Source organism: Solanum lycopersicum, chromosome 11, assembly GCF_036512215.1.
Source record: "Solanum lycopersicum chromosome 11, SLM_r2.1".
Lineage (NCBI taxonomy): Eukaryota > Viridiplantae > Streptophyta > Magnoliopsida > Solanales > Solanaceae > Solanum > Solanum lycopersicum.
In genome coordinates, this window is record NC_090810.1 from 57691396 (window position 1) to 57706152 (window position 14757).

Genomic DNA, 14757 nt, shown 5'->3' on the forward strand with positions numbered 1-14757 from the left:
AAAGTGAAAAAAAATGGAAACTATCAAGTTTCTGACACAAACATGTTAAAAGTTCAGCCTTCTCAATTCTCTGTATAGCACATCGAACACATTTTCCATCTTAAGCGCGATTAAATCCAACCTTGATAACACAATTAAGTTCCTGTACTGCCTTAGCTATTTTCTCGGTAACTATTGAATATTTACCATCCTCAATGTTCCACACTATTTAACACTTTCTACACGCAGTCCAATTACGATGAAAAACATATAAAAGCTAGATTTCAGTAACCATTCCATGAATTCTGAAAGGAAGAAGACTTCAGTACTTACCCATTGTGCTCTACTCCAAGCTCTTTCACCTCCCATTTAGCATTGGCAATCCGATCAATATACCTGCTTAAATAGTTCCAGTCAACATTACTCTAAGCACTTAAGCTTCTCTAAGCACTTAAGCTTTGCGATTGTCATGTTAGGTTAAATATAAGTTGGAAAGAAAAATAATGTACAAGTCTAACTACAACAAATATATAGATAACCAAGTTCCAACATGTGCTGGGAATACAGTCGCTGGCAAGTAATATAAGTCCTCGTACTATGCCCCTGTATTCTCCAAATTCCCATTTTTCTGATAGTCGGAATTAATATACCAAGTATTTTCATGAGTTTTGCTGCATTTTCTAGGGACCAAAAGTTACGTTTCTTTTTCTTTACTTTTTTTGGAGGTGAAGAGGGATTCAGCCACAGCATGAAAACATAAAGATCCATCACTTGAAGAAGCGCTTTACAGACACTCAGAAGTCAAGATTTCCATAGAGGCTAAATAATTCCCATTATAGAGTTTTGGTTATTCACATCTCATTATTAAAATTCCAGTGCAAACCAAAGAGACAAGATGAGGAAAAAAAAACACCATTCAAACTATACAGACAGTTAAAGCACAAAAACTTCATACATCACGATTGACAGCTACTCCTAAAGAAGAGTGTATCAACATCATTCACCTTCGTAATAGCAAGGTACACCAGTTATCAAAACATAATAGAGCAAGGATATATATCTCACCCATTTATGTGGAGAAGTAATCTAGCAGTTGTTCTATGAATATGATCAACAAGGTCCGGTACAACATCCACCTATGTAAGACAAGAAAGAAACATTTCATCAGTTAATTGTTCTAAATTGTAAGTATGAAATCAAACAATAACGTAATGTAAGCATGTCCTTTGATCAAACTTGACACAGTCAACAACATTTCATTGCTTTATCACATACAAATACGTTAAAGAACCAATTAAATGCTTGCTTATACTATTCATGTGTACATTAAATGATATCATGCCTATCATTTTTGCGTGGCTGTGTTAGTTTTATCAGAATCCTACACCACTTTTCCATACAGAGTGAACCAATAGCTCACTACAAAATTCTACATACATCAACAATCAGGACAATTACTAGGAAATTATCTTACAACAGTCGGAAGTCTGAAAAAGACATACCAAATGCACATAGAAATCCTCAACCAGTGCTGCATTATTCTGAAGCAGTGACTGAAGATGCGCTTTAGATCTATGTAATACCCGAGCAACAACATATATAGTGTCAGCACCTGCACATCTTTCCTGCAGCAATATTGATAGACATTCAACATAATCAAAGATTTGAACTGTTAAATAAAATAGCTGTACACGAGAACAACAATCTGCAGATGATGTGCATTCTGCTAAAGCAAGGAGAGACAAAAACTACATTCATAAAATATTCCTAGAGGAGAGTTTTATGGTTTTCTTTGTGATTGTTTCACCCTTACCCAATAAAAATGCATAATCCTACCCAAAATACTAGATTAAAACAAATTAGTTGTTAAGAAAGTGGACCTTGGGCTTGCTTAATGCAAACGAGACCACGGCCCATACACTTCTAACACCCTTTTGAATTGCATTACCACGTAGTCTCAAGGCTTAAACTGGTAGAGATGGGATACTTTTTATTTTTTAACATAACTCTCCAAAGCTTACATTGTTAGAAAAGGGATACTTTAATTTTTGGAATAGTTACCAATATATACGATAAGGACATCTTGTTTACCAAAAATGGCCGACGTATACACAACATACGGATGTGTATGGTGTCTATACATATGTATATTATATGTATAGGTATGTATAAGTATGTATATTATATGTATATAAGTATAAAGTATGCATATACACTGGGAATATATTTTGTAAACTAGATGGCCCATAGGTATTGGGCAGTAATTTCTCTAAATTTTGTAACACACCTCATATGCTGATCTGATTCTCTTCTTTTTTTTTCTTCAGTCAAGCACATGGAAATACTTGACAGATTAAAGATTTGGATCTAGAAACTGTCTGATTGGTTAATATGCTAAAAAAATAAATTTAGGGTCTAACTCAATCCCAAAAGCTAGATCAAGAAAATATTATAAGGCAGTAGCTAATATGCTTGATTATTGTGGGATTCAAACATCAGCAAAGGGAAATGTCATATTTAGCCATAGTTTGCTTCACTTATATAGGCTGTTAAAGCAGTTGATATTCAGGCTCTACACTTGCAAAGGTTCAATGTCTGTGAGCCTCGATACTCAAGTTAGAGACCTGTTTATCTGTGGGATAAGTTTGAGATTTAGAGAGCATCTAGTTTTACAGAACCTCCTGATAGTGTGTTTCTAATAACCGAGAAATTCCCGCGGACAGGTGGAGGTTTGAAGCTCGGTAGATAATGGCCTCATCCAGTGTTTTGGACGGCGAGAGGTGACAAAAGTCGACAAGGGCCTGCCTTGCCAGGAGGCGAGGCGAGCGGCGAGGCACTCACCTTTTTGAATTAAGGCGCCAATTAATACCAAAAATTAAAAATTTTAATTGCACATATAAATATCCAAAATCTTAATAGCAATAACATATATTAACAAATATTTAAATTTAAAAACTAATAGTGAACAAAACACCGAGTGAGTGAACAACCCTGTTTCCTACCACACTGAAAACAGAGCACAGTAGTGCGTGAAAAACACAGAAGTGAAGAAGAAGAAGAAAATAAGAGAAGAATTAGAAGAGAAGAAGAAGAGAAGAACTGAAGAAGAAGAAACGTAGATGGCAGCAGTCACGAAGCGGCGAAGAAGCAGTAGCCGCGAAGTCAGTTGAAGAAGAAGGTCGTGAAGTCGGTGTTTGCAAAAAGGAGGCAAACACGAAGGGTTCGCGACTGAGGAGAAGAGGAGGCAATCGAAAATGTGGAATGTTCCCCAAAAACCCTAATTTTGGCTTTTAATTATAAATCAGACCTTTAAAAAATTATAAAAATAAAAAGAATAAAAAGGCGGCCCAACCTTGTCGCAGAAAGTCGCCAAAGGGCGCCATAAGCTCGCCATTTTCAACTCACCTCGCCTCAAGGTAAATAGGCAAAAGTGCCTCGCCTCGCCTCGCCTTATGGCCAAAGGCGAAAGGCGAGCGCCTTTCACAACACTAGTCTCATCCCTCTACCCTCCTCCGCTTAAATACCAGGCTTTTGTCCACAGCAGAGTTTAAATCTATGTTGTGCCTAACCCACACATCACGTACTCTTACCACTAAACCAAAGCGTTGGGGGAAGAACCTCCTGCTAGCATTAAAAGACAAATTATTTACTATTGAAACAAAATGGACCTGAAAAGATCAAAATGGATACAGAGCCAACCCAACATTATTTTATCAACACACAGTTGATTGATTGTTGTTGATTCATACTTTTCAAGTTGAGGGTTGGTGATTTGAAACTTAGTTTAGCCTTAGGCAAGGCAGCATTTATTGTACTGAAGCAGGTCAGCATCAGACAATCAAAGAAATCTGCACCGATATGGTTGAAAAAGTCTTCAAATATTTCTAGCAGCCGAAAAACAACTAACAAAAAATACTTCTACACCATGCCTTATAGATGGCACCCTTAACTCCATAAAGTTTTTAAACAATAAATTTAGTTGAACTCTGATTCAAAACCAAAACTAATAACTTCTCATGCTCTACAGCTCTTGATTAGGGAAGGACCACACAGATGAATGGAGTAGATTATAACACATCATTATTCAAGGTAAAATGAAGCCTGTAGTAATATAAACATACTGTGAAGAAAGGTGAAGCATTCAGATCAAGGCATGCCAAATATTACAACATGATGATGAAGCTTTAAGACGGACATGAAATTAGCAAGACGGAAGTGTATGCTCATTAGTTGTATTCTCGCAAGAACATATTAAGTTTTTATGACCATTTATAGTTAACTCTGCTTCCAAATCAATACCATTTCATGATTTTAAGCCTGTTATAAGGAAGGACTACACAAGTGAAGTAAATTGTAACACATCATTACTCATTGCCGTTCATTTGACAATTGAAGGGAACATGAAGCCTGTAGGAGTTTAAACACAGTGGAAAGGTAAAGTAGACATATCAAGACACACCAAATATTGGAGATTGGACAACAATATGGGGTTTAAAATGGAAATGAAAGTAAAAGTTCAATTGTATTCTCAGGACTCAGGAGAACATCCCAAACCCACAAGCAAAGAATTGAGGAGAAAGATCAGTGACCAAGCAAGTACCAATACCAGTACAAGTACAGTTGTATCATAAAAGTGGACCAGATATTTGGAAAAAAACGTATCCCGTAAACCTTACTTTTGTACAGAAGTAAGTACCTTCAGTCCCAGGGATGCACCAGTTAAGTAACTTGGTGGGCTGGTAGGAGTGACATCCATGTGAGAAAATGATGTACTTGAGCTTGAGGGAGAAGAGGAAGAAAATGATTGAGACTGGGGTTTCATCCATTGGTCACAATCGTGTGTTATTCGTAATAATGCAGTCTTCAGTCTATCTGGGACCATGAGGGAAACAGGTATTTTATAAAGGGTAAAAGGCAGACCAAAATTTTAATATACAAGAAAATGAATGAGGTAAAAAATTTACAAGAAAGAAAAAATTGCAATAGAAGAATGAATCACAAGTAATTCCTTTTGAGAGTGTTGGAGGAAGTGAATGAGTACAAATACTTACGCGACAGCGTGTCAGTCACAGCCTTTCCACTTGGATGAATACTTTGGTGACCAAAGGTCTCAAAGACGAAGTGAAAGAAGATCCCAAACAATTGGCAAAATCCCTGTTGAGGAAACCACTTGTTTAAAAAAAGGATGAAAAGAACATGAAAGCAAGTCACCAGACAGAAAGAAATATCTAATTGGAGATAAATGACATCCAAAGGCAGTAAAAGTACCTTAAAAAACTCAACAGTAACAATCTCTAACTTCTGCATCAACCTTGCATATTTATCCAGTGACCTGTGTTGCATTAATATTCAGCTTGACAGAATTCTTCATCATCAGCATATCCAAGTATGAGCAGTATTTACCTCAGGAGGCTAAGTGATGATCCTGTTTGCTCTTTTATTTGTTCATTGTTCCAATGTGAAGAACGACTTTTTGAATGACCAGGTTTAGAAATCCGGCTAGGTAGTTGGCTATCTTCATCAATAAAATCAGCATGAAGATCTTCATTTTCATCTTCTGATAAAGTAGTATTCCCATTGACATGATTTACATCACTGTTTCTCAAAGAACTCTTATCCAAAGAATCTTCATTGGAGTTTCCACTTTCTTGCATTGCAGATCCATTAGGCAAACAAGACTCCAAGTTTTCCCTGGAACTACCATTTAGTTTTGGCAGAAATGGATTTCCACCCTTAAGCCAACTTGAAAATCCATTTCTCTTAGAGGATTTAGTTTGGATAGGATGTACAGGCTTGCGTTCTTGCAGCAGTCGAGTATTCGGAGAGGTCTCAGATGAAACTATCAAAGCTGCTCCATCACCGACAAGCCCAGCGAAGCTTACTACTTCGATCGTCTCTGGCGGCAATATCAGCCAATGCTCCCTTTCCAGCACCATCTTGAGAGCCTGTATGAGGAATGATTTTTAAAATCTTATTGAGTAGAGCCTAGAGGTGTAAAATACAGATAGGATAACTCTTTTTTCCAGATAATGAAGGGTCTTTAATGTTCATATTATTAAATTTAAACCTGACAATGACTTCATATAGAACAAGCTTAAATGAGTTAGGTTGCATAACCGATCCCCATTTCTCCAAACACAAGCCCCGGTACAGATGATGAACATTTTCATGAATTTGAGGTTGAGTACAAAGATCACCAAGCACAATTTTTCACTGTCATTACAATACTAACAAATAAAGTGTAACTGACTGCTAGCTTAGATGAGCTTTCATGGATGAACTTGCAGAAATGACTCTCAGGCAAAAAAAGGCTTGAACAATTATATTTTATGCAAATAACAAAAAACATTACATGAAAATTGAGGGTCTAAGAAATATCTTCCAGACACTATAAAAGTCCATATTTTTTGTCATGAATTTCCACAGGTCATTCTTCCAAGAAAGAGAAGTACTCAGACGTAGACCAATTCACAGGGCTATCTATTATACACATGCGACTTAATAAAATCTCAACGAAAAGCGTTGCCTCTTCCCTTAAAAACAATCACTAACATGAAACTATTTGACCATTCATTACAACTCTCATCCCCCACCCCTGGGGCCGTAATACAAACAGTTCTGCATAATACTGGTATAATTGCATGTATAAGTCTTGGTATAAACGCATGTATAAGTCTAACTTACATATATATTTTGCCGATGGAAAGCAGCTAAATAACTTTCACAAACAGATTTCACTTTCTGCCTGAACTCAACTGCTTCACTTCCACAAAAAGCTTCCCCAGCCAGCACAAAAATGTTTAAATCTTCATAAGTTGTTAAGAATTGATGGATGCTAGCTGAATGAATAGCCGGTGAAGAAAGCAAGACAGCTGCACGACTTGTTGTAAGTTGCCAAAGATTCTTTCGACCTCTAAGTAATGTATGTGAAACAAAGGTCGTAGCATCTTTCCTCAGCTGAAACCAGGGGGATCCACTGCTTGATGCTGTACTTCCATCATCCCTTGCCTCTTCAACCCTATAATTTATGTTGGATGAACCGTGCATGGCAGTGTCGGATGAAGCAACAGAAGTAGTTGGTGGGTCTTCAACAGATGCTAAAGTTGGCGCTCTCTCTGTGCTTGGTGACGAAATATCTTCCTGTTGTCAATCACAAAAAATTTGGTTAATGTGTCAACAATTCCTAGTCTTGTATCTTAACCTTTACTTAATATATCCGGGAGGGGGAGGAGGCAGACTGCTCGTTTTAAGGAAGTGTTCTGCAGGCTTGAGCTATTCTAATGTAGTTCAGACATAATAGTCTACGTAGTTACTAACTAAAATTCAAGCCTGTTTCATCAAAATTCATTCTGGAATAGCTTCTCTACTGAACTCTTACCATAAATATTCTATTTTCAGGTACAACCTGACAGGACCATAAACCTTCTACAGAGAGAAAATGGATAACTATTCAGTATTCACGCAACTTTCATAAGTCAGACTCACGAAGGAAAAACCAACAAAGCATCACATAGCAAGCAAATTTTATTTTTTTTTTTGAAATGGTATATATCAACCTTATCTTGAAACAAGTAAGGTGAAGTAATGGGATTTTAGAAAAGAGGGTGCTGCCCACGCAAAATTGTCATCATAAGAAAAGATACCATTACCTATGGAAAGGCATAAACTTTGAGGAAAATTTGACTCTTCTAGCAGCTAAAATGATTACTTTTAATTAAAAAGAAAAAAATGGTATGGTACACCATTCTTCCCAAAAGAAACCACAAGTACAGAGGAAAGAATACCATGCAGAGATGGAATAATTTACAAGGTACACCTACAGTCACCATGAACTAATAGAACTTATACATTTGGACCTAAGGCATACATCCAAGGCAATCGGGTGCACAAAGCATCCTGCGTTCACGCAGGGTCTGGGGAAGGGCCACACCTCAAGGGGTGCAATGTAGACAGCCTACCCTAAGGCATTAGTGGTTGCTTATATAGCTCGAACCCATGACCTACAGTTCACATAGAGACAACTTTACCGTTACTCCAAGGCTCCCCTTTGTCTAAGCATACACCTAAGGCATACATGAAGCACTTAAAACCTGTCATGGAGTAAACAATTAATCATCACTATACACACCTTATCCTCGGGCTGGAAGCTCTGTATTGCATGATATGAACACATCAACCTAAAAAGTACAGCTAATGTTGCTAGCAAGCATTGCCTGAACTTGGATTCAGGTATCTGAGTGCACAGATCACTATACGTGAGCCTGAAAAAATGGGACACAAATGACAAATCAAGAGTGAGAGAGAACTGAGAAGAAAATCACAATTAGTGGAGGAAGTAGAAAGGCATGAAAAATATGTACCTAGAACTGTTCACATTGTTGTTATCCAGATCCTGCAACAAGAGGAGCTGTCTTTAAACAAATAAAATAAAAAATTCAATTTTCTTCAAATCTCCTCCATCAAAAATGGTATGCAAACTAAGCTTAACTCTAGTCCTTGTATACCTAGTACTTTAGCCATATATCCCCCAAAACTGAATACAACACACCTCTTGTACAGTAGTCTTCAGCGCTGAGTGGGTTTCAGATAGAACCTCCTGCATAAAGAAACTTTGTATCTTCTCAGCAAGGCCAGCGACATCTCCAATTAGTGCATAAGCATCAACTACCTGAGATCAGTGCAAACACAACAATGAAAAATAGAACCAGAGTCACAATTTAAAAGAAGAGAGGAAAATGTACTCCTTTCAAACCAAAAGGTATATTACAAGTGAATTTGTTCTAAATCCAATAGCAATTGAAGCAAGAAGCTTAAGTAGTCATTTGGTTTGAGAAAAAATTATAAATGTCAGGATTATAATACTAGGATTCAACAATAATGGGATTATTTTGTGGATATATAAAGTGCGTACATTCAACCCTCCCAGACCCCACTTGTGGGATTTCACTAGGCATTGTGTCGTTGTTGGTTCATTGGATAAAAATGGGATATACAGGTTATAATGTAAAAAATGTGTTTGGTTTGGTACTAGATAAACTTGGAATAACTTTTGTTACCAATTATTACTTGGGCCTTCTTAATGGACTTTGGAGAAGAGCTTTGAGAAGGGCATAATTGTCATTTGGTTGTTTTATCCCAAGATTGTTATCCCACATAGAATGTGTAAAATGGTGGTACAAATTATTCTTGGATTACTTATACCGGAAACAAAAATATAACAAAACATAAGATAAAATAATCCCATATCTTATCTTGGGATTCTTATCCTTATACCTTCACCAAGCGACTCCTTAGGTGGCGCATATCCCCCCCCCCCCCCAGAAGAAAAGTGAGTGTGTGTGTGTGTGTGATAGAGAGAGAGAGAGAGAGAGCTTCTACAGAAATATCAAGGCATTTGCCAACATAAACAGTGATTCAAGAAATTGAAAGACCAGTTAATCATTTGTGCATTTACAAGAGCAGAACCAAGGAGAAAAGAAAGGAATGAAGAATGAGAGAACAGCATATACAAAATAGATTTTGAATAGACAAGTAGTCTGTCTCCCCATTCTCTTTCCAGTTACCAATCAGTACCCTGGAAAGAAAATAAATACAATGATATTTTACCAATCTATAATGTGAAGAAAGCTGATTCACTCACAGTTACATAGTTCTCCTCCTTGAAATCCTGGCACACTCCTAATAGAAGTGAATCCAGCTTTTGAAGAGTTTTCCCTAACCAAACCTGCAAAAGTTTTGTGAATATCAAAGAGCATGACCAAGTTGTTCACATATGAAAAGGTCCAAAACCACCACAAGCAAAGATGAGAAAAAGCAACCACAAAGAAGAGGAAGGGGAAAAATTAGGTGAACAAGTGTAAAATCTAGGAGAAGATATGCAAAAGAGTTTCTCAAAATAAGAGAAGTTTTTCTTTGTTTAGATAAGGGATCCAATTAGTTACCTCAACACCACGGCTCATCTCTTGTGCGGCAGAAAGCTCTGACAGTGTATCCAAAAGTTGTAAATATTCAGATAGTACTTGGAATGCCTGCAAGTTCGTTGAGTGTACATATGGTATGATCATATAGCAAACATGATAAACCATAAGAAGGAACTATATCACTAGGCGGAAGAATGCACAAGATGTCATGCTAGATGCTACCCTAAGTAATATCAGAAGTTGAATGGACCTTTGAGAATCTTCCTTCCTCGACAAGAGTTTCAAGTGTTGATTGCATGTCTAGTGCATGGCGTAGCTCAGTCAGGACAGGAAGAACATCCTACAAAGACAAACAATTCTTAAAAGAATCATTACACTCCGAAAAAAGGAGGGAATTTTAGACTCTATATGGAAAACTAGTACATCACAAAGAGAGATGAATAAGAACACCCCCATCTGAAAATAAGAAAAAAGGAGAGCAACTTTACACATCTACTACATGAAGGTAGTAGGATAACAATGTTCCATTTTTTTTATTCACCAAAATACCCTTATAATTGTGCCAACACATTAAATTTAAGGCCATTTTATCTTTCATCAAAATCCTCCCATTGCTTCTCTAGAATTCCCACTCCTAAATAGCCATTCTGAGTTCTGACGAAAAACAAGGACTGTATGACTAAGTTTATCTCCAAGACTCCAACAATGGCTCTTCTCAAATTTCACAGAAATTATATCTGTGCATTTGTACAATTTTAACACTGAAGAAGCAGACGCATCTTACTGCTTGTTTTTCATTTATATGTTACATTGAACTAAACGTTGTCAAATATTATAAACGAAAAAGTCGAAAGTGAAATTTCGTAGCATGAACTCAAGCACAAGGACTTATTTGGAACTGAATGAATATAACCCCAAAAGAAAACCATTCAACAATTCTCATAGACTATTCATAAAACCTACTATGGACCGTCACTTCTATTTCGTCTTCCATTATTTTCTGTTGCCTTTCTCTGTTCTTGAAAATCGAAGGCCCAACTAACTCATCTCTCGATGCCTGGGATTCTTTTAGTTATAGTTCTTCGCTGAGAAAAAGAATATGACCAAATGGGTTTCAATCTCCTTCCCATAATCATCAACAGGCCTTGAATCATTCTTTGTATTCCTTTTTTTTTTTGGGAATATTTAAGTGAATTGGAATTGCCTAGAATTTCAATATGGGAATGCAAAAGGAAAAAAAGGAGGCGGAAAGAACTAGAAAGTAGAAAGCAACCTGATGGAGAGGAAAGAAAGCTAGATTTAGTTTTTTAAGATGGAAGACAAAAGTACGCGGTTCACTAATGTGTTGACTATGTATTATAAGGTGTATTTAAGAGAAACAAAAAATGGGTACAATGCTTAAATGCTACCTTCATGTAGTAGTAGGTTAGCAAGACTCGTATATATACACACAGACAGTCAGACACACTTAAATGTTCAAGAAAAAATAATCAAGTATACACCTTATATTAATATAAATATTCAGAAAAACAAGAAAGTGTGTACTTTGAATATTTCCCATTTCTAATGCAAACTTAAGGAATTGCAACAAGGGAATAAAAACTTGGAACTGTGAAAAGATATTTACTGCTTTTATTATGTTAGCATACAACGAAATAATGTTGTTCTCATCATTAAAATGTTAACGCATTCCTAGTGTTACTATACAAGGAAATAAAGAGGTCTTTTAAGTAATTAAAAAGGTAATCCAATGAATAAACGGAAATGCTGAAGATTGTTAAAGTTAATTATAACTACAATTTTATCCAGCATATAATACACGCATGAAGGGAAAAATTATCAAAACTTCATGTTGGAGCATCATGCTTTCGTAATAGTATAGATATGTACATTTGTTTTTTTTTTTGTTTTTTTTTTTAAATGGCAACTGTCTATTCCTCAAGAGTCAGTACACCGATCAGTATTTACAACGTATACTTCAAATTCTACTATCTTTTACTAAATTGAGTCTAGTACATCAATTAAGGAGATAGTATCATTTAAGTATAATTGATTACACCAAAAACAAAGTAGCATAAGACAATTTAGTTTGACTTTTTGCATACTTTTCTCAACACTATTGAAAGCTCCAGAGTTCCTTTCCTTCCATATTGCCCACCATATGCTAGGACAATTCTCCATCTGTCTCTATTCTAGGATTGCTTTCATGCTTCCTCCCAACTCTAAATTGCTTCTGTGATCTTAGCAGGCATGGTCCATGACATACCCTTAAAGACTCAGGAATAACCTCCATAGTTGACTTGTGATCTTGCAGTGTAGAAAGAGATGATTAACTGTCTCGGCAGTTTCCCCACAAAAGAAACATCTAGAACATAATGGTATCCCCCTTTTCTTTATGTTGTCTTGAGTCAGGAGCAACTTAGATACCTTTTTGTTAACTATATTCCTGGTTTGCTAAAAGGGTCCTTGGGCCCAATCAATCTCTATACTCTTGATGCAATGGACTCCACTAAACCGCTCTCTTCCACCCGATTTGAACTGAACCTCGTTCTAGTGATATTTTCTCCCTTTTGAAACCGAAACCCAGTTGCCTATCTGATCCTTGGTCTAATTAGGCCTTTCTCTATAGCTCGAATCGAATAGCTGGGCTAGCCCTTCCCCTGGCTTGGTTGGCTATATAAGAGAATCCCGGGAGAAAGCAAGCTAGACCTTACTTAGGGCGAAAGATTTCTTGGATGGTTCATTCCAGTTTGAAGTCAGTCAAGTCATGGAATTGACAGAAGTTCCCCCTTAACCAACCCTAAGAGGGAATTCTTCTATTCATTAAGATGAAGCCATTCAGTCAACTCTGAATCTGAACTCAATGATTGCAATTCAAGAAGGGCATGAAGCTTTGGCTCAGTACAGTAGCATTTGACTTTGGGAAAGAGAATTGATCGCTTACCTTGTTTGGCATGCCAGAAGCATTTCGCGGTGGTTCTCATTGATTAAGTCGATCCAGATACAAAGCAAAGGGAGTTCCGTGGGCCTAGAAGAGGCCTAGAAGTCATAAGGAATAGGCTTTTTGGTACTAGATGGACAGGAGTGCAGGCTAGACGCCAAGTACGGAGAGGTTCTTAACAAAACAAGAAACGTACCTATTGTTTTGATAACGAATCAAATTCCAAGCAAGATGAGAAGTTATGGACCCATGCAGGAAAGGGTCATGAGGCTCAGGTTTAATTCAAGAATAGCCAACATAGACGAAGCTCTTTGGCTAACAACCAAACAAAACATGCGACTTCGAGTGGAATTTCTGACTTCCAGATTCCTCTCCATGGCCAGTGACTTTGAGGCTGATTGGTGTGGTTCAACCAGTTGTATGCACAACCCACCTTAAAACTGCCCTTTCGATTGCCTTTCCACCACAAAATGTCCTGACCTCCTTCCAGTCCATTAAATTGCCCAATGGTGTTGAAAAATCTGCTACCCTTTGAATCTCCCAATCATTTAATTGTTTTCTAAAGATGAAGTTCCGCCCTTGAGGAGTCCAGTGATCTACTATGGTCTTCTGTTGGTGAGATACTAGAGAATATATATCAGGATACAAGGCCTCTAGCCTACCTGTCTCATGCCAAGCTTCTTTCCAGAATTTTGCTTTCTCTTCATTCCTCACTTTGATCTTTGTGTTCGCCTTAAACTCAGACCATAGAGATCTAATGGATCTCATACACTAACCCCATATGATGTAGTCACTTCTTTGGACGAGGTAATCCAGTTATCTTCCTCTTCATATTTTGCTTTAATGACTTCCTTCCAGTAGGTCTGCTATCCAGTGTTGAACTTCCATAACCATTTCATCATAAGGGCTTTGCTTTGATTCAACAAATTCCTTATTCCAAGACCACCATGCTTCTTTCCCACTATCACAACATCCCATTTAACCAAGTTGTAGCCTTTCCTCTCACTGTTTCCTTGCCAAAGAAATTTTCTTCTGATTTTATCCAACCTAGTGATTACACTTTTGGGAATTGGGAATACTGACATCATATAGGTTGGTAGTGAATCAAGAACAGAATTAATCAAGGTCAACCTGCCACCCCTGGAATATCCATCTTGCTAACTTCATTTCACATTTCTCAACCACATTGTTCCAGATTTCATATGACTGAGATTTGGCCCCCAAAGGCATCCCAAGATATGATGTAGGCAGTGCTCCAATTTCCCCTCCTAGTACCGCATTTAAAATTTTTATGTTGTGTACTTCATTAATTGGATAGAGGTGGCTTTTCCTCCAATTAATGTGTAGACCAGAGAACCCTTCAAACAACACTAAGAACACCCTCAACATCTTTAGTTGGCCTTCATCAGCATCACATAATATCAATGTGTCATCCACAAATTGTAGATGGGCAGTTTCCACATTATCAACTTCAGTTCTGCTGACTTCAAAACCTCTAAGCCATCCCCTCACTTAGCTGATTTGATCATATTGTTTAGCCCTTCCATAGCAAGTAGGAAAGGAAAGAAGACAAAGGGTCTCCTTGCCTTAGTCCCCTCTCTGCACTAAAGAAACCAACAGGGATCCATTCATAAGTATTGAGAATCTCATAGTAGTGATACAATGTCTGATCCATTGGATCCACTTCCTCCCAAATCCCAATCTCCCCATTGTAGTCAAAAGATATTCCCAAGTATTCCTGGTTTCTTTTGCTTTTGTCTGGAATCCACTGCCTCATTAGCTATCAACACTGCATCCATGATTTGCCTTTATTGGATAAAAGTCATTTGTCTGGAATCCACAAGTTTAGCCATTACCCCCTTTTATTCTCTCTATTAGAACTTTAGCAAAAAGCTTATAGATGCTGCCTATTAAGCT

General features: G+C 37.3%; 1 protein-coding gene across 2 annotated transcripts in view; it reads right to left on the reverse strand.

The window, feature by feature from the left end:
• The window catches only part of LOC101265610 (uncharacterized), a 29276-nt gene that overhangs the window by 3293 nt on the left and 11226 nt on the right, over positions 1–14757 (reverse strand). For both annotated transcript variants that reach the window (XM_004250944.5, XM_026028407.2), the window contains exons 7-20: positions 10150–10239; positions 9921–10007; positions 9620–9703; positions 8528–8647; positions 8340–8371; positions 8108–8240; positions 6664–7119; positions 5383–5924; positions 5248–5311; positions 5031–5133; positions 4676–4851; positions 1482–1604; positions 1045–1115; positions 313–375 (exon numbers count right to left, since the gene is read on the reverse strand). In XM_004250944.5, coding sequence (XP_004250992.1) covers positions 313–375; positions 1045–1115; positions 1482–1604; positions 4676–4851; positions 5031–5133; positions 5248–5311; positions 5383–5924; positions 6664–7119; positions 8108–8240; positions 8340–8371; positions 8528–8647; positions 9620–9703; positions 9921–10007; positions 10150–10239 — 2144 coding nt within the window. The remainder of the gene's footprint in view (positions 1–312; positions 376–1044; positions 1116–1481; positions 1605–4675; positions 4852–5030; positions 5134–5247; positions 5312–5382; positions 5925–6663; positions 7120–8107; positions 8241–8339; positions 8372–8527; positions 8648–9619; positions 9704–9920; positions 10008–10149; positions 10240–14757) is intronic.